General features: G+C 39.6%; 1 protein-coding gene across 1 annotated transcript in view; it reads left to right on the top strand.

The window, feature by feature from the left end:
- LOC125397828 (uncharacterized) overlaps nt 1–21,612 on the top strand; it is a 294,931-nt gene that overhangs the window by 75,134 nt on the left and 198,185 nt on the right. Inside the window, exons 6-8 of the mRNA XM_087896704.1 lie at nt 12,827–12,903; nt 17,971–18,091; nt 19,994–20,224. Coding sequence (XP_087752830.1) covers nt 12,827–12,903; nt 17,971–18,091; nt 19,994–20,224 — 429 coding nt within the window. The remainder of the gene's footprint in view (nt 1–12,826; nt 12,904–17,970; nt 18,092–19,993; nt 20,225–21,612) is intronic.

Raw genomic sequence — 21,612 nt, 5'->3', positions numbered from 1 at the left:
ATATTGACTTCCATCCTTTTATTTTCAGTTTCTATCCTTCCATTCTTTTTTCTTTCCTTCATTCCTTGTCTTCCTTTCTTCCCTTAAAAAATATCACCTGTCCGCCATTCCCTCTCCTCCCCCATCTGTTGCTTTGTTAAACACACTGAGTCAACTCAACATTGCTGGTATACGCATGGGTGAGGGGCTACTGGAGCATGGGTAGCCTCTCAGGGGTCATGTTCTTAAAGAAAACTGACTCTCTCCTAGTGGCCATCCATCACCAATAGCTCCTCAGCTAGGTGTAGGAGTGTGTGTCTACTTTTTCCCCTCCATTCTAGAATTTTTTCTGACTTAACATTGTAGCTGCTGTTACCCAGCTGAATTCATGTATGCAGCTGCCTTTTTGTGTCCCCAAAACACTGTTTTGTTGCAGTCCCCCACCCCTTCTGACTCTTCCAGTCTTTCTGCTGCTTTCGCTCAGGTGATCCCTAAGGGAATGTGAGATACACAGCCCACTTAGGGCTAACTACTCAGCGGTCTCCTATTCGTTTCAAGGACACCCGTTGTGGGTTTCTGTGTTAATTGCTATCTACAGCTAAATGAAGCTTCTCTGATGAAGAGTGAGAGATGCATTAACCTAAGAGTCTAAACAATAAGTCAATAAAGGTCAGTTGAGTCCTATGCCCAGTTAGCAGAATAATAGTGACAGGTTCTGCCTCAGGGCCTAAACCTATCTGCTCACAGGTTCTGGACTCCAATGCCATGCTGACGCCATGCCAGCTATGCCATGCCAACAGCATCAGTTTTGTCTTGTAGAGCAGGCCCCAAGTCCAGGCAAAGTGTGCTTTGATACTCCCTTACCATTGTTGCTATTTCTATGATTGTGCCAACAGCCCTACCCAGGCAGGCTGGTTACTATTATAACTCACAGGTTTCTCAGGTGAGTAAGCCTGTTGACTTCTTTTCTCTTCCTGTAGCATACACAGCCCCTTTTGGCACCATGAAAGCTAGCCAGTAGGGATGAACTTTGAGGCCAGTGCCAGCTTCATTTTTCCTTGTTCTGTGACTTAAGTAATGGGGTGTCTTTAGAGTCTCATCATTAAGTTTTAGGAATAACCAAAAAGAGTGACAATAACCTTTATGACTTCTGCTACCTCATACAATTTACTTAATTTCTTAGATATCCATCAGTATTCTAATCATAAAGGAATATAACCTATATCACAGCATTTTGAATAATAAGTCTAATAAATTAGGATGGAATAATAAAAAGTATTAGTTATTAAAATGTATAATAACCCAATGTCTGTATTAGTCAGGAAACTCCTGATTAGGTGCCAACAGATACCCACTCAGCATTTGATCCTCTACTGTAGCATATCATTACTCAAATATATTTTTGTGACTCTACTTCAGTCATAGCTTTATAAACAAAGACTTTTTTCATTCCCTACTTACTAGGAACTTGTATGTGTATTAAATTTATGACATTTATTTAAGAAGAACTATTTATTAAGTACCTAACATGAAAAATAATTTTGAATAAAATTAAGGCATTGAATGACTAAGTGGTGGGGGTAGTGTAATATCATGATTTCTTAAAGAGATCCTTACCTATTTGGTTCAGATGGCAGAGGATCACTCTATGGCCGTGTTTCTCAACTGTTCCAATGCTGGAATGGTTTAATACAGTTCATCATGTTGTGCTGACCCTTAACCATAAAATTATTATTGTTGCTCTTCATAACTGTACTTTTGCTACTGTTAGGAATCATCATGTGACTATCTGTTGTGCAGAATATCTGATGTGTGACTCCTATGGAAGGGCCATTCAACTCTCATAGGGGTCATGACCCATAGATGGAAAGCAACTGTTCTGGAGTTTTACTGAGCTCTCTAAAATAATATATAAAGTATTTTCATGTGTTATTTGAAATAATATGTATTGATTTCTCATATTGATATTTCTATATATCAATAATATGTATTGATACCTGAATTTGTGGTTCTATTATTGAAAGAGAAGCTCTTACACATGAAACTTCCTGGTGATCCTTGTGTTGTCATGAACTTTCCAATAGTCTACATACATAAGGTGGGCTATGAATTTGCTCAGCCCCAACAAATTCTTCTTTCATGAAATCTATGTTTAAAAAATATTCTAGAGAGAGCATGGAGGTGCATGCTTGTAATCCCAGGTTGTGAAACTGGGGCAGAAGATATCTCCAGTTACAATGAAATAACCAATCTCAAACAGAAATGAAATAGAAACAAACACATACAATATTCCAAAGGCACAAATAGATTCTGAGCTGTAGGATTTCCTTTTGGGGTGTGTGTCGCAATTTATAACAGAATTAGTATAACCACGTTAGAGGAATATACAGAAAATAAACAAAACATGACTGGGCAAAGATGCTGAACTTGAGGGTGAGGATTTGATGTAAAGATATGTGACTCTCTGACTGAGTATTATGTGCCCAACTACTCTATCTTATTTTAAAAAATATTCCCAAAGGTTAAGTTGAAAATAAAATATTTATATTCCTCTGCCTGGTTCCCATTTCCCCTAACTGGTTCTACTGTTGGCCTGTGAAGGAGGTCCCTGTAGCTGCTTAATAAGAAACTTCTGGGTATTTTCAGAGGAGGGGGAGTTCAGGAATGGCTGTTAGTTTTGTAAAAGGCATGCAGAGTAAAGCCAAAAGCTTAGACTGCATTATGCCTAAGAACCCAACCCAAATAGCATCAACAGAGTTAATAAAGTTCATAGTCATTTCATGTAACATTCAGTTTGTGCTCCAACTTCACCAACTGTCCCTTAAATATCCCCTGTCATTTGTTTGTCTAGCAGCACCCAATCAGGAGCATCTACTGAAGTGTTCTTCTGTCCAGCAAGCTGGCCTGACATACTGACCAGATTAACCGTGCTGCGGACATCCTCGAGACACACTTGACCACTGCTTCCTCCTGGAAGCAATTATTCATCTTTGAATATTTCATTTTGTTTTCCCTGATTCTGTTTCTATAAAAAAAGACAGGATGTGTGGAGAAACAGCTCACATGGCATTAGGTCATTGGTAGTTACGTTATTTAGTTGAAAGGCAGAAAGCGTGACTTTATGTTTAACATTAGAAACATATTTTCCCCATTTGGGCTCTAAGGTATGTCCCATAAAGCAGTTATTTTAAAATAGCTTAGAGTTTCAATGAATACAGGAAATCTGGCAGGAATGCAGTTTCACGTGCTTCTTATATAATGTTCTCATCAATCCTCAGGTTTCACACCTCTCTGTGCCATTCCAAATTACTGTTTTTGTATCTGATCATACATTTCTGAGGATCATATTACAATTATGTATTTTCTTGATCCGTATCTTTCTGCATATTCCTATATAAACTAATAGATGACTGCTGTAATTAGGGTATTGTTTGACTGAAATCCCAAAGGTTCATGTACAGGATGCTGGGTCTCCAGATCTGGGTGATGGTGGAGCCTCTGAGATAGGAAACTGGTTAGGAGCTGTTAGAACACGGGGCACTATTTCAGGATGAATTAGGGTTGGACCTAGCGTTGTCCACTTGAGTTGTGGCTCTCCTAGTACTAGGGCAGTACTGTAACAGTGGGTTGATAGAAAGCCAATTTTCCCTAGTATTGTGGACATTTCTGCATGTGTAATATTGCTTCTGCTATGTAATATTGCCAGAGGCCGAGGAGATGTTAACCTTTAGGACTTCAAAATTGTGATTTAACCTAACCCTTTTCTTATTAGCATAAGGTATTTTGTGCTTATTTTATTTTGCACAAAACTGAGTCATGAAAATATCCTTTCTTGGTTCTGGGATGTGACCTTCATTAGATCCAAGGAGAGGATTGTATGGCATGTTTGGTGGTTTGAAAGAAAATGGCCCCAAAGGTATTGACACTATTAGGAGGTGTGGTCATATTGAAGTAGGTGTGGTTTTTTGGGAGGAAGTGTGTCACAGTGAAGATGGACTTTAAGATCTCATGTGTGCTCAAGCCATGCCCAGTGAGACAGACTACTTCCTGTTGCTTTTGAATCAAGATGTAAGGATGCTGAGCTCCAGCATCATGTCTGCCTACATGCCGCCAGGTTGTACCCTGATGAGAATGGGCTAAACCTCTGAACTGTAAGTGAGCCACCCCAATGAAATGTTTTCCTTTTTAAGAGTTGCCATGTTCATGGTGTCTCTTTACAGCAATAGAAATCTTTACTAAGACAGCATGAAAAGGCAAATTAAAGATGAATTGCATGGTATGAACTTACATATAACATAACATTCCCTTACATGTTTTCATCAATTAATTTGGAGTTTTGATGCTGTCTGTTTTTTTTTTTTAAGTAAAGACTAATAAAAATCAATGCTTGGAAATAGGATTGTAGACAATATGTGCCAGGTAATTCCTGTCCTGAAGTAAGTCCCTTATGAAGGCTTTGTGTATATGATTCACTTGTTTCTTCATTCTATCACATATTTTTAAAAAGATATTGAGCCTGTTAGGTTAATTTTTCAATCTCACTTATTTTTAGGGCTGTTAATTATCCAGCACAAATTCTATATCTAATAATTAATATTTCTTGTCAAAATGGTTGGATTGAGAAATGCCCAGAAGTAAGTAAAACACATTCCTGGCATGGCTGTACAGGCGTTTCTAGAGAAGACTTAGAGAACAAGATCCACCTATAATGGGAAAAGTGCTATCCCATAGGCTGGGTGCCAAGAGGAAAGAGGGAAATCCCAGATAATGCAAGAGCAAGCATTCTCTCTTTCTGCTTCATGGATGCTATGAAATGAACTGCTTTGGGCTGACACACCATCCCTGTCACAAACAGAAACCTCTGAGACTGTAAGCCAAAGTAAATATTTCTTCTTATGGTGCTTATGCTGTGTTTCCACAGTGACAGAAAAGCTGACTGGCCAAGAAAATTGGCACCAAATGTGGAATTGCTGCTGTGAGTATTCCTGAAAACAATTCAAAGGCTTTATAAGTAATTTGTGCAAGGAATTTGAAAAACATTTAGAGATGCAAGATAGAAAAGCTATCCATGGGCATGACTTAAGCTTAATTAATAGTTCTGGTGGTAACTCAGAAGACCAGAATGCTGCTATGATTGATAGTGAAGACTGTAGTATTAAGGCTACGAATGGAGAGAGGGCCTGGCTTGGGAATATAGGCCATTTAAATTAAAGTATAGCAAATAATTTATCTATAATTTGTCCTTGCTCTGAGACTTCAGGGGATGTTAAGTTCATGGTGGGTGATGGGCTAACTAATTTGGATGAGGAACTTTCAAGGCAGTTCAGCTTTATAATAACATCATTATTGCTATTTCTTCCTTATAGTGCAAATTAGGTGCAAGAAGAAGAGCATAAAACTTCTATGACCTTTGTCTGACAAGTTGGTATAAAGTTTAAGCTACAAAAATATTGTTTCTAATTTGACATTGTCTTTCTTTTTTTCATGTGATATATTTGGGTACCCATATATATGAAGGGGCATTGCATGGGTGGGTATCATATAGAGGTCAAAGTTTGACTCTGAGAATTTTCCTCGGTTACTTTCCGCAATACTTTTTGAGACAAAGTTTCCCACTGAACCCGGAGTTCAGAGATTCTGTTGTAACAACTGATTAACAAACCCTAGAGATTCTCTGTCTCTGTGCAATCAGCACTGGGATTAGAGGCGCAGAATTCTCTGTCTGGCTTTTTGTGGATGTCCTGGGTAGTTTTGTATGCCAGCTTGACACAAGTTAGAGTCATCAGAGGAAGGAGCCTCAGCTGAGGAAATGCCTCCTTATGATCCAGCTGTAAGGCATTTTCTCATTTCGTGAGCAATGGATGAGGGCCCAGCCCATGGTGGGTGGTGCTATTCCTGGGCTGCAGGTTCTGGGTTCTAGACGAAAATGAGCTGAGCAAGCTAGGGGAAGCAAGCTTACATCTTTCCTCTCCAGTGGTCTGCGCAGGAGTGGCGGAGGGAGATTCTGCTTCCAGAATACTCCCAGTCTCTTTGCTCCGCCTCTACTTCCTGTCTGGCTTTCCCGCCTATACTGCCTGCCTGGCCAATCAGCGTTTTATTAAAATATGATTGACAGAATACAGATAGTTCTCCTGCACAGCACCTTCTTCCGGGATCCTGTCCTGTTTGTGTTTCTGTCCTGACTTCCTTCAGTGATGAACAGCAATGTGGGAGGGTAAACCTAATAAAACCGTTCTTCCCCAACTTGCTGTTTGGTCACAGTGTTTCATTGCAACAACAGAAACCCTAACTAAGAAAGTAGAGGTATTAGGAATCCAAAAGCCAGGTCACTTTGCCCTTTTGACAAACACTCTACCTATGAAGTCATCTCCCCAGCCAATAAAGTGTGGCTTCTGAAGAGACTACCAGGATTACCAAGGAGCTGAGTACTGTATCGGAGTATCAGGAAGGTACTATGGGATAATACTCTTGTACACTGTCACTTGAATTGGTTTAATAAAATGCTGATTGGCCAGAAGTCAGGCAGGAAATATAGGCAGGGCGATCAGACTCGTAGAATTTTGGGAAGAGGAAGGGCAGTTTCAAGAGATGTCAGCAGTTGCCATGAAAGCAAGATATGAGGTAATAAGTCATGAGCCTCATAGTAAAATATAGAATAATAGAAATGGATTAATTTAAGTCATATGAGATAGCTAATAATAAGCCTGAGTTAATAGGACAAACAGCTTGTAATTACTACTAAGCCTTTGAGTGGTTATTTAGGAACTGGTGGGTGGGAGAGAAACTTCCAGTTACAGGAAGGATCCTTGAGGAACTCTCAGGAAGTATACAGATCCCAACCCATAGGCTCGGGGTTTGACATGGTAAACTTACTTGAAACTTAATTACTTTCCTGAAAAGGGCATCTCTGGACTATGCTTATAGCAGGATACCTAGTATTTTCCTCCCCAAATTCATTTCACTGTGTTCAGCCAAACAGGCTTTTAGAGACCACTGCAGCAATGGGCTACAGCCGTCCAGCTACTACCAACTGCTGGGTGCAGACATTGATATCCCCTGTGCATGGTTTGTTTGGCAGGTTTGTAGAATGTCTTTACCTTATGGGATGGGTGAAACACTTGGAGATGTGTGTGGGCCCCAAGTTGGTTCGAGGTGGAGTTGTGAAGGTTAGTCTTGACTGTCAACTCGACTGAATTGAGGGACCTAGGAGACCAGGGACACACATTCCTGTCTGTTTATGTATGTCTGTAAGAGTTTTTCCACAGAGGATTCAAAGTGTGTAAATATCCACTTGGTGTGGACTCCACCATCCCATCCCCTAGGATGGTATCGTGAGTGAAAAAAATAAAGAGGAGAAAGGCAGGCAGCACACACACAGTCCTGCTCTCTGCTTCCATGGTGGCAACTGTTCTGCTTTCCTCACTCTTCCACCGCACATCGGAACCTCTGAAAGACTGAGGCAACACAGAATCTACCTTGTCCCCCACATTACTTTAAAAGCTTTCAGTTTTTTTCATAGTGATGGAAAACCTAAAACATTCATTTTTTATTGTTTTATTTTTTATTGACTAGATTTCCCTCTCATTCAATGTACACTGTTACAGTCTCCTCTACCTCTACTCTTCCCAGCTCCTTCCCACTTCTCCTTCCATCCAGATCCACTCATCTCTCTTCAGAAAGAAAAAAAAAATAACTCCCAAGAGGCAGCAATAAAGCATAACAAAGATAAGATATAATAAGATGGAAAAAATCACAGCAAAGTTGGACAAGGCAAACCAACAGAAGGAACAGAGCCCAGGAAAAGGTACAAGGACCACAGACACACTCATTTGCACACTTAAGAATCCCATAAAAATACTAAACTCAAAGCTACAATACATACATAGAGGGCCTGGTACAGACCCAGTCAGCCCTGTGCTTGCCGCTTCAGTTTCTGTGAATTCATGTGACCTCTGCTTAGTTGATTTAGAGGGACTTTTTCTCCCGGTGTCCTTCATTTCTTACAGCTCTTGCACTCTTTCTGTCACCTCTTATGTGGTGTTCCTTAAACTCTGATGAGAGGGATTTGATGTGACATTTCATTTAGAACTGAGTGTTCCAAGGTTTCTGTCTCTGTGTCCCTGTCTCTGTCTCTGTCTCTGTTTCTGTCTCTCTGTGTGTGTGGGGGGGTGGATGTGTGTATGTGTAAATTCTGGCTGTGGATCTTTATTTCCATCTGTGGCATGAGGAAGCTTCAATGAGGATAGATGAATAAAGCACTGATCTATGAGTATAGCAGAATATTATTAATAGTAATTTTTCCACTATTTTTTAAGACCAGTATTTACTTGGTTTTACCCTAGATCTCTATGCCATCTAGTCTTTGGTTCTTGGTTACTGAAGAAGTGTTAAATATGGGTTCCATCTCATGAAGTGGGCCTTAAGTCAGATCAGTTATTGGTTGGTTACTTTCACAATACCTGTGCCTCCATGGCCCTAACATATTTTATAGGTAGTACATGGTGGTAGATAAAACTTTTGTGGGTGACTTGGTATTTACATTTCTCTTTTGGTAGCATGTAGAGTGTGTTCCAGTACCAAAAACAATGGAATGTAGGGGACTATGTAGGTACCATCTCAACATCTCCATGTTCATTGAATTATATAGTTGTGTTTAGCAATGGGGCCTTGCTGTCAGTTTGTGGAGAGCAACCTCTTGTCTTGGCAAACAGTCTCTTTGAGAATTTTGATGAGATCCTTCTTTGCCAACAACTCAATTGGATGTAACCTTGTCCTGGTATTAGGAGTTTCATTTGATGACAAGAGATGGCCAGTTGGAACTGCATTGCCCTCATTATTTGGAGACATCATTAGGAAGTTTCCTTTGCACTGGGTTTCCACACTAACCTTCAGAGGTCCTTAATTCTAGTTGTCTCTCTCCACATTCCCTTCTTCAAGTCCATCTCCTCTTCCCCTCCTCACTTGATCCTCTTATTTGCTCTCCTGCCTGCCAAGTCCCCTGCCCACCCATAAAATCTATTCTATTTCCCCCTTCCAGGGAGATCTACATGCCCCTTCCCAAGTCCCTTCCTCTATATCTAACCTCTTTGGGTCTATAGACTGTAGCTTGGTTCTCACTTACTTAATGGCTAATATTGACATTAAAGTAAATACATACCACATTTACCTTTGTGTGTCTGTGTTACCTCACTTAGGATGATTTTTCTATTTCCATCCATTTGCCTGCAAATTTTATAATGTTGTTTTTTTTAACAGCTGAGCAGTACTCCACTGTGTAAATGTACCACATTTTCTTTATCCATTCTTATAGATGTTGAAAGACATATAGGTTGTTTCCAAATTCTGACTATTATGAATAGAACAGTGATGAACATGGTTGAGCAAGTGTCCTTGAGTTGGGATGAAGTATCCAAGAGTCATATAGCTGGATCTTGAGGTAGATAGAGTACCATTTTTTTAGGAACTGGTATACTAATTTTCTTAATGGATGTACAAGTTCACACTTCCACCAGCAATGGAGAAGTGTTCCCCTTACTCCACATCCTCATAAGTGTGAGCTGTCACTTATGTTATTGATCTTAGCCCTTCTGACAAGTATAATATGGAATCTCAATTTTTAGTAAGATTTTACCCTCAAAATATGTTCTGGAAACTCACAACCAAACAAAATGCAGAGTTGTGGAGACTAGTCCTAGGGGAAAGATCTACATCAATACTCTTGCACCGAATGCTCAGGGATCATTGCAGAAGAGGGAGTAGAAAGGCTGTAAGAGACAGAGGATCAGAGAATTTATTTTGAGATTGTGTCTTCTCAGAATGTCAGATGCTATACTCATAAAGCTCACCAGCATTCCTGCCTAAACATAGTGGAACAAGGATATTACCAATAGACACGCTAATGTGGACGGGTCAGAACCAGGGAATTTCAATCCTACACAACGAAGTACAGGCAACTAAGGAATGCTCAGAGTGGGGGAAATGGTCTTAACTGGGAATAGCATACAAATTTTTTATCCAATACCAAATATTAGCCCTGAAAACATAGTGCAGGTGGTATTAAACAGACTGAACAGGTTGTACTTATGTATCTAAGAACATATATTTGTATGTATGTGTATGTATATATGCATATATATGCATGTATTTAACCATAATTAATAAAAGAGAGGCCATGACTTTGAAATCAAGGAAGTGTATATGAGAAGGTATGAAATGAGGAGAGGGAAGTGGAAAGGGTGTAATTATATTATAGTCTCAAAAAAGTAAAAAAAAATAAAGAATGATATTTTGTTATTTTTCATTACTTATAACTTTAACTTTGTTTTAATTCAATTGCATTCATTTCAATGACCAGAGTAGCGTTATTAATAATCCCACTCGTACATAAATTTGGTATATGTAAGAATAATACATGTGCATGATTGTTTTATAAAAGTTTAATATGTCAACATTAATGGTAAATATATACTTAAATATGTATAGCTATTTTGGAAAAAAATTAAAATGCTTTAATGATCATAGAAAATACTTTATATAAAATTGATGACATAACTCATGTAAATATTTATATTATTTGAAGACCTTGAATATTCTACAGTGAATTCAAAGTCCGTTTTAATATTTAACAATTTAATTTTGTTACTGAGAATTTTTTACAAATTTTATATATGGGATTTTAATGTACAGATGATTTAATGTACATAGTTAGGATTTATATATATGAGTGTATATATATATACACTAATGTGTATATATATATACACTTATGTATATATTTATGTATGATCCTGGTGAAGTTTCTTCCTCTACTAACAATTTATAGACTTCTGAATTTCTTACCTTTTTAAATGCATGTTTCTGGACCCTTCTGATTCTTGTTAGCATTTTTAGTAATAAGAAATCATGGGTTCCTAGATGACCTTTGCATACACACATATTAGTGGACTTATACTACCTCTAGTTTATCTCTCATGTAGCCAGAGTATAGATAAAAAGCTGTGTATGAGTCCCTGCAGTCTCTGATCTCAGGCAATCCTGGGGTCTTAGACTTCACCATGCTTAGATTGTGGTCAACTAATTGGGTGTTGGTTCTAACAGTGGGAAATACTTAGCACAAAACCCAAGCCTTTTGTCACCCTGAAGATGCACAGTGAACTTTGAGGAGAACATGAAAGAAGGCCTGAATTATTTACCTCAGGAAGAATGTGACAAGAATCCTCATAATCTTCCACAAGTGGGGTGAAGCCTTCCTGTGTGGGAAGCTGATCAAAATTTCCTTGTAAAATAGAGAAACTAAAATCCTTCTGTGGGTGTGTCAGAGAGAATGGCAGTCAGCTGCTTGCAGTTCAGAGGAAAAGGGAGAATGTGACTAACGTATGGAGAGGGCGGCAAGGAGGTTCCAAACCAAAGGCCTGTTTGTGATGCCTGGTAGATTCTCGTTGCTTCTGGTAGAAAAAAAAATGTGATGGTACAGAGATAAACTAGAGGTAGGAATCAAACAAAGCAAGTCAAGTCTTGAAGGCTGTGAAAGTCTCAGCTTCTCTGACAGCAAGCAACACGGAAATGATTGAAGACTGTGGTCAGGACCACGGAAGTAACACAACGAAGCCCCAGAGTAGCGTCTGTGGAGATGAAAGACACACCGAGGGGCTGTCCATGTCCTCTTAATCAAACATTACTAAATTTCTAGAGAGTTGAACACATCACACCTCTTGTCATGGAAGACCAAGGTACAGAAGGTCTTCCTTCTTAGATACCTGATGTTTCACCTCGGTCAAACCAATCAATTGCCAGTAAAACCCACAGAGCACTCACAAAGCCAAAGAAGCTTTGCTGTCAGCTGAAAGGACCAAAGAGACCATCAGATGAGATCTCACACTCCTTACGCTCACCAGCAGGAAACCGGATGAGAAACAAAGAAACCAAGATAGACTAGTTTCATGAAAAAAAAATATAAAAATATCAGATTCAATAACACATGTAATTGATATGTATTGAGGGGCATAATAAATTGGTGGATTAAAGAAATTAAAAAGAAGGAACATTCAAAGCATGGAACCACAAGTTTAGTGGACAAGGTGCAGAGCCGCAGGGACTCATTTCCAGATGTTAAGACTTCATGAAAGAGCATGTAACATCTGGATTTCACAGGAGCATGAACTGTGATCTCAACAATCTACTCACACCTATTTCCAGCTCTCCCTCGCCCTCACAGAGTATGCTCATGTGAATTACTATTATTATATCTGCACAGATATTAATAGGGCTTCTCTATGTCTGGGTGTCCATAGGCTCAATTGAGGTTTATTGTTCTAGTGTCGTTGTTTCCTTTTTGCTTCCAGAACAGGCTGGGTTGGATGATGAGGCCCATGATTAAAGTACTGTCATGTCTCTGGTGTTCTATCCCTTTAGACCCATGTCCACATATATGTTGTAAAACCATGTGACACTATGTTTAGGATAATGCAAGGTGTGAAAAGGAGAGATAAAAATGGAGCAGCAGGGCACATGGAAGATAATGGAGTTGGGGCTTCATTTGTAAGATTTAGAAATAGAGAAGGGAACCTATGTTAGTGTCCATCATCTGTTTGTCCTCTTGTGGCTATGCTGTATATTCCTCCCTGTACCTTTCTGGGCAGCAATTATGTGAGTGAGGAAAATCAGGTTTTATGAAAATGCAGCTACCCTAGGTCAAATTCCATTGTTCTTATTTGTCTTAGAGAATATGCCTATTGGAGCATTGGTACATTCTGGTCTTAGAGAGAGCCCCGGTGCTTCAAAGATACTTCTAGTGTGTGCTGGATGGATTTATTAAATTTTGCTTTTATTTCTCTCTCCTTCTACACAGGATCTGAAATTTGAAGGAAAAGGATTCAGCCAGAACATTCCCATGTCATGTCTAAAGAAGGAAAAACCATTTGAAAAGTATGTTCTTAAATGTTAAGAGTTTGTGTCTTGTAGTATGTGTGTGTGTGTGTGTGTGTGTGTGTGTGTGTGAGAGAGAGAGAGAGAGAGAGAGAGAGAGAGAGAGAGAGAGAGAGAGAGAGGGAGAGAGTTTTTACAATTTAAGTATGAATGAATTGCAGGTCCCCCAAGTTGATTCAACTAGAGGATCAGAATTTTTGAACTATGTTCTTACATCATCTTACAATCATCCTTACATTTTAAACTATTTTTCATCTCCAAGATGTTGGATTGTGGGTAGTCTTGCAGGTGTACCTGAGAGCCATGTTTGATTAATGCTTCAGAAAATATTCAGATGCTTGGGCCAGTGTAGAAATCTCCGAGATATGGGAATAGCACTCTCTTCACCAACCGTAGCTAGAGCAACCATGTGTTAGGAGCCAGCATTTGTCCGTCCTGTGTGTCTTCTCACAAGGCCGTCAGCACATTTCAGCATCAGTCACCTGTCAGTCAGGCAGGAATGATAACACCCTGTTGGGTATTCTGGGGGTGGATGGAGGTAAGAAGTAGGGTATGTCTGAAAGAGTTTCTCTGTGCATGCTGAACACTCAATGCTACACCGTACTGAGAACATTAGTGGTCCTCAGCAAGGATCAGCCTCATCCCTAGGGGGCATCTGGCAACATCTAGTAAGTAACATATTGATTATGGAAACTTACATTAGGTCGGTTATCTAGGAGTATTCAGTGGGCAGAGGACAGGGTTCCACTAAATAGCCCAGCAGTGCATTGAGCAACCCTCACAATAAAGAGTTCCCTGGTTACAAATGTCAGCAGTGGTGATGATGATGCACTGCTGTGTGTAGGTGCTGTCTCTTTACTGCATCCTCCCTTACTGTGTGGTCTGACTGCAGTGCACATAGCGCCAGAGCGGGGTCTGTCTCCCTGCAAAGACACTAGCTGTGCAGTTAGGATGATATATCACTAAGGTGTCATTTCTATGGCCAACTAAAGACCAGTAGAGAACAGAATAGCATTCCTCCCATGCCCAGTGTTTCTAATGATAGGACTTTGGACTGTGGAAATTGCCAGGGAAGTCTTTAAGACATTACAAGCGAGAGAGCTAATTCCAGGCTAACTTGCAACAGCAAAAATAGGAACTAGACTAAATAGCCAACAATAAGGGACAATTTAAATAAATTGTGGTGGACAGAATTAAACACTAGAGATCCCTAAAAATCTAGTTGTAGCAGAAATATGCATATAATGTACAAAGTAGAAAATAGAAGTTAGAGAATAATATGTACACTCTCTGTTTCACTTAGTATTAAAAATGAATAATTTAACCCTCTAGTCATGAAGAATAGAAGCCCATATTTTGCAGAGGTTGAATATAGCCTGTAGGTAGGTGGGAAGGTTTTGATAACATATAACTGAGCACATATACAACCAGAATTTTGTAACTACAGTGTGCACATATTCACAGACTCAACCAGCCTTAGAGAGAAAGTATTTGTAGGAACTGGAAAGATGTCTCAGTGATAAGGAGCCCTTGCAGAGAAGGCTTAGGGTTGCCTCCAAAAACCACATTGAGTGGCCCCAAATCACCTGTATCTTATACTGTCTTCTAGGCTCTGGGGATATGGGATACTGGTTTCACATGTCCATATCCATATCTACACACACACACACACACACACACACACACACACACACACACTTAAAATGAAATAGATCATAATAAAAAAGAAAGTATTTGTTAAAAAAGTTAAATAAACCCAACATACATACAGAAGACACAGCTGTTTGTCCCTTTTTCACCTCTCTAAATAGCACAGCACAAAGGCTGTTTGCCCAGAATTTGTATTATATTCAATGCTGTAAGTCAGGTAGAAATGACCTCACCTATAAGGGAAACTGTGTATATACGCTGTATGAAAATAACACAGCAATGTAAATAAAGCTCTTGAGCATCTCTGGGTCTCAGCATTTGGGAGGGGCTGTGTTAGAAACTGCCCTCCCACATAAACAGAGGATGGCTGTGCCTTCATCATCATAAAGTTAATAATGTTCCATCAGAGGGAATGACAAGAATGATGATTTACCTTAGGACTTACCTTAGGGTTTTATTGCTGTGAAGAGATACCATAACCATAACAACTCTCATAAAAGAGAGTTCATTGGGGCTGGTTTACTGTTTCAGAAATTTAGTTCGTTATCATCATGGTAGGAAGCATGGTAGCAGGCAGACGTGGTGTTAAAGAAGGAACTGAGATTTCTACATCTGGATCCAGAGGCAGCAGGAAGAGAGAGTGCCACTGGACCTGGTTTGGGCTTCTGAAATCAAAAGCCCACCCCCAGTGACACACTTCCCACTTCCTCTAACAAGGCCACACCTACTCCAGCAGGGCCATACTACTCAGGAGTGCCACTCCCTATGAGCCTTTGGGGGCCATTTTCATTTAAACCACGACAGAACTCAAAGCATACAAGATCTCATGTCTGCTCCTGGCTTCTGACCAGGGTCAAAATTGCTTTACAGGAGGTCAGGTCAACAATATCTCTGGGCGCTTGCTCCCTTCTACTCATTTCTTTTTAACTTTTAGGAAATGATTTTTAAAAAACAGTTAATTGTAAAAAAATAAACAAAAACAAAAACAAAAACGGGGCGGGGAGTGAAGCGTGTTACCAGGGATCCTGTTTTATTTCTTTTAAACATTTAATTGTAAATCAAAAGGGGGGGCATGTTACCAGGGACCCTATTTCCTTTTTGTTAGTTATTTATTTTCTTTCTTTCAGATGATAATAGTTAAATGCAGTATGTAATTGTTCAGATTAAAATTTTAGGATATTTCTGAATGCCTTGCAATACTTACCAAGGGAACAAAGAAAGGAACTAAGAGAAGCCATCTCACTGTGCTTAACATGGGATGTTTGATGTTTACTAATGAAATCTGTTTACCTTCATAACTGTATAATAGGGCCATTAAAGACAATAGATACAGTAGTTTAAAAGTAATAAAATTTACAACAAAGTGTATTTAATTTGAAATTGGATTGCCAGCGAATGGGTGTCCTAATGAACCCCTGTGTCAATGCAGCTCTAACCACATTACGGGAGATAATTTGTATCACAGAAACTGCATCAGCAGTGAGACACCAAAAGGCTATTCCTCTGGTGGGGGTACAGTCATTGTCACAGATGGCCCTGCTGATGGAATTAAGCTTAAGTCAGGAGAAGTGGGAGATACAATCCTTCTTAATTCAAATGCATTTGGGAAAGCAGGCCGATGATGTCAGGCTTTGCGAGCAAGCAAACAAAAAAGTCAACAATGAGGAAGAGTCTTGGATACACTGAGTACATGTTACTAGAAGGGCAAGTACCTAGGGAGCATTTTAAGGAGAGAAATGGATCCCATCCTTGCATTAAAGACAGAAAATGTTTGTGTCATATCAACCAAGCATCTATTTTCAATTAATGCTCTCCTCAAGGTTTCATGAACAATTTGTAGGCTCAAGGAAGAATGGGCAGAAAAAAAATGAAATGACAAGGAATCTTATCAAATACAGATGGCCCTCCATATCTGTGGTTTCTGCATCAACCCCTGATAGATGGAAAATGTAGTTCGATCCATGGTGGTTTAAGCCATACTGAGCATGTGCAGAATGTTTGCTCCCATTGGTATACTATAGAAGCAGTGTGTTATACCAGCTATTTATATAATGTTTTCAGGCATTAAACATCCTCTTAAGAAACCATCTAAAGCATCGGTTCTGAAAGTGTGGGTCACGACTCCCTGGCGCCAAAATGATCCTTTCACAGGGATCCTCTAAGACCATTAGAAAACACAGATATTTACATTACGATTCATAGCAGTAGCAAAATTGTAGTTACAAAGTAGCAATGAATATAAGTTTATGGTGGGGTCACCGTGACAAGAAGAGTTGCAGCACTAGGAAGATTGAGAACCAGCAATCTAGAGATTATTTAAAATATATCGAGCAAAGAGGTCAAGACCACGATGGCTACACCCACGGCAACAGTTAATCTGAGCTAATGGGAGCTCACTAATTTCAGCCAGACAGGGAAGGAAACAATATGGGTCCAAACTAGTCCCTCTAAATATGAGTGACAGTTGTATGGCTGGGACAGATTGTGAGGCCACTGGCAGTGGCAACAGGATTTATCCCTACTACTTGTACTGGGTTTTTGGAACTTATTCTTTTTGGATAGATATCTTGTTCATCTTAGATATGGTAGGGAGTGCTTTGAACCTTCCCCGAAGCAATGTGCCTTACCCTCTCTTTGTGGTGGATGGGTAATGAGGTGGAGGGTTAGATAGAGGGAATAGAAGGAGGGGAGGGAGTGGGAACCAGGATTGGTATGTAAATTTAAAAATATAGTTTGTTTTATTTTTTAAATAATAATAATAAAGAATTTAAAATGAAAAAAAAATATATATGGTAAGAAGAAGGACTGGAAAGACAATCTGGGGTTTGAGAAGGCTTGCAGATCTTACAGAGTACCAGAGTTCACTTCCCAGTACCCACAGGGGTGACTCACAGTTACCAATAGCTCCAGCTTCAGGGGATGTGATGCCCTCTTCTGACCTCCAAGGGAGTCTGCAGTCACAGGCAGGCATATGCATTTGCATATATGTGTATGCACAATTACAACAAAATAAATATTGAAAAATATGCTACATGTGCATATATTTTATGTATATATTATGCCTGATCATATAAGGCGCATGAGCCTCTTGAAATTCTGGCATTCACAGGGAGTCCCAGAGCCCGTTCTTTTCAGATAAGGGACGGCAACTGAACTTGATTTCTGGGTTGTTTCTGAAACAACTGACACTTTAATTGCTCGAAGCTCAGCAGCTTAGATAGTATGTCATGTATTTAATGGGGCTGTACTCCAAAAATCCTGCTTTAAACACGTGCAACACCTGCGATGTGCCATTTATAATTGCTATCGAATCCAAGAACATACTGAAGGAAAGAACCAGGCTGTCTTATGGACCTAAAGGCAACGGTTTCTTCATGCCACATCGTTTCTTTCTTTTTAATTCCTTCTCGTACCTGCGGCTCCCAGTCAGCTGTGCACTGCAGATGGGAATTCGTACAGAAAGGGCAGTGTCATGCAGCAACGCTCATTTCCAGAAGCAACTAAAGAATCCCAAAGAGCAGAAGGAGCTTGCTGCAAGGTGAGCATTCTCGAGTGGCTTCTCCTGATGCAAAATGTCAGATGATGACATCCTTCGTGGGACTGTCATTACCTGTTCTTTTCCTTCTAAGGATTTTGTCAGAGAAAGCAGGTCTTACTAAATGCTTTTGATGCTGACTTCATGCTAAAACAGAAGGGGAAAGCTGTCCATAGAAACACCCGTGGTATTCTTCACTACAGGGTACCCATATAACCAGGCTCAGCCATACATGGAGGTAGGCCTGACACCTTGCAAATGACCCAGGCTTGAGATTTGATGGATATTCATCCCCCTTCTCCTTCTCTGCCTGACACATGCTTGACAGAGGTTGTAAATGCAAGAGAGATGGTGGTATAATTCCTCAGACTGGCATTTCTGCCCCCTAGTCACCATTCGATTATCTTCCAAATTGCTGTGTTTCAGAGATAAAGATTCTTTATGGCTTGCTGACTTGAAACAACCACCAGAGCCGACACAAAGTCAGCTAGGCGACCATGCATAGTAATTCTATTGGTAAATGACAAAATCTTTGTTTGTATGACATTTCCAAAATTACTACAGAAGATGAATCTAAAACACAAAATGTCACATTTGGCATGCAAAACTATCACAATATATTTCAGTATAAAATTCATAGAGGCGTTTAATTTAGAATGTGTTTAATAACTCCGTCTGCCTGCATCAGTAATCCTGCCTTGAGGTCTAAAAAGATTGTCTTATTTATTCAGATGGTGTTAATTTTTAAAATATTTTTGGAACCAAAATATTAAGGTTAAGTCTTTGTTGTTAATTAAGATTTTCTAATTAAACCAAAAATAATTGTTATTCTGATTAGTTTTTAAGTATGATTTGAATGAGAAAAACAAAAGAAATTGGACAACTTTTCTTGTTTGCTTAATTCTTTAAAAGCATGTTATCTATATGGAAATATACGTTTTCTTAATAAATTCTAGGCAGGATTAAGAAGTCTCTCCTGTTGGATCTAGATTAACCCAGCGGTACCACTACCCTGGATGGAACAGTAACATGCTCTTAAAAATGATATTATTTGTGACTGAAGCACAAAGTCCCAGTGAATTCTTCAAGGTTGAATTATCCAGGAACTTGTGAGCAAGTCTAGAAATAAAACTTAATGTCATCTGAATTCTCAACAACCCTGCCTTAGTGCTTCCTTAATCTGAGAAAATAGTTCATTACAATCATTAATTTGTATAAACTTCTTGGCAATTATGGAACTTGAAAACGGCCTGCTTCAGTCAACTGTGAACACGCAATGAAATCCGGATGTTCTACAAAAGGTTCAGCCCTGTCTTAGTTACACTTCATGGACTGAGACTCAGGCCTTGACTCTCCCCCCTCCCATTTTTTGTTGTGGGAGGGCTGCTCATTGGAAGTCTATGGGTCAAGCTGACATATTGAGAGTATGATGGAAAAGGTGAAGTGTGAGTTTGACATGTTTTGCAGCTCACTTATCATGTAGCATTATTATCCGTGATTAGTATTGCTTAGGATAGTCACCTTTCTTGTGCCGTGTGTGAGGCTTGCTGTTGGGGTGTCCCATTCCCTAATATCTTAGCGGGCATGTTGTGTGGTTTCTAGAAGTGTTGGATTCCTGTTAATTCCATCCTACTAGGATAGATGAATGGTTTCTGATGTCACAGCTTATTAACATACCATGCTTAAACACCAGCTAAACTTTCCCTCCCAACATCGGGGAGTTTGCTTTTTGACCTCTTAATTATACACTGTGGGCCCTTGTCTGTTATCATTGCTAATACCTGACAATTACAGGTTGAGTAAAAATAATTGTCTCCCTTCTTTACCCTCTGAAAAGCCCATTGTTGCTAATTGCTTGGTTTTACCCAGTTCCTGTGTAATTCAAGAATTCTGCCTTTTATGTAGGGTGAGCAGTCTCAGTTGCCTCGTCTACAAATACAGATCAAATGTCTCAGGGGCCTCAAGAACAAGGCTCCCCAAGGCTCCTACCTTCTCAGAGTGTCTCTGCTCAATCAGCTGGGGGGCCACATCTCGCAGTGGTGTCACACTGAACAGCTGAAGACGAGAACACGCCCAGTTCGTCACGGTGGCAACTTTTATGATGTGGGGCTGTATTTCCATGAAAGACTTTCCTTGGTAAGCTGACCCTCTGTGCACACATATTACTTTGTGTTTAATTAGATTCTACTATCGCTATCTGTCTGTCTTTCCTCTCTGTCCATGTGGCTATACAGAATCAAAACACTGTGATCAACCCAAAGGATCTTATTCATACAATTTCCCATGATCACATTCACTTACTCAACAAGTATCCCATAATCACCTTCTGTGTATCTGTCTGTCTGTCTGTCTGTCTATCTATCTATCTATCTATCTATCTATCTATCTATCTATCTATCTCTTTCTATCTACCTATCTATAATCTGTCTCTCTATCATCTATAATCTATCTATCCATCTTTCATCTATCCATCCATCTATCCATCCATTCATCTCAACCCCTGGTGAAGGTAAAGATATACTTTGTATTGTTATTTATCAAGAATGTCATTTGGATTATTGATCTTCCTGTTTCAGGATTTCTAAGTAGACAACTCCAACACACACATGGTGTGTGATACATACCTATGCGTGTAGGCAGCTGAGAGTGGGAGGAACTGTGCAGATAGTAAATGACAGGTCATACGGCTGTTCAAACGTATTCTGGAGGGGAGAGGGCTGGGAGAGAGTGGTGGGCGAGGCTAGAAGTGGCCCTGGAGAAAAGGAAGTCAGCAAGAAATGGGTACAATAGAAGCACTGAAGGTAGGCTTCACTTCCTCTGGAGCATCTGCACTGGACAGATGCTGTCTTCCTGGGTGGATAAAGTGGAAAGAGAGAAAGGAGAATGGATTTGTCCTGGAAGCCCAGATCATGCTTCTGCACTAGGGGCATGGTTTTAAATCTTCACTGTAGAATTGCCTTTTATTTTATTACTTTGAATTATTATAAAAATTATCAGAACCAACATTGATATATATATATGATGAGGTTCAAGGAGAAAATTTCCCTATCCGGAAAGAGTTTCACTTTTTGTTTATCACCACATTGACATTATAGATGTGTAAGAACTTTGAAGATGGTACCTAGCCCCTCCTCTTTTTTCCGTAACTAAGAAACAACTCCACAGCAAATTGTGAAGAGGCAAACAAAACAACATCAATTAAAACTATACCATTGACAACAAGTGTCAAGTATCAAATGATCACTCTGTCATTTAGAAGTAGATGGAATTAAAATTAAAAAATAAAAAGAAACAAGAAACAGGCATGGTCTATTATTGGAAGATGTGCTCTACATAACAGCCTCACCTGTGGGTGTGCCCAACTTCAGATGGGTGAAAGTACTGACAGAGGTGACAGCCATGACAGCAGAAGGTGCTTTGAAGCAGAGAAGTCAAAATTCATTTTAGGAAAATGTTTAATGGAAAAGCGAACCTTGACTGGCAAGGTTAAATGGTGGACACTGCCAAGCCTCTAATATGAACCT

Source organism: Myodes glareolus, chromosome 14 (genome assembly GCF_982192425.1).
Source record: "Myodes glareolus chromosome 14, mMyoGla1.1, whole genome shotgun sequence".
NCBI lineage: Eukaryota > Metazoa > Chordata > Mammalia > Rodentia > Cricetidae > Myodes > Myodes glareolus.
This window is presented reverse-complemented; position numbering and strand designations above follow the sequence as displayed.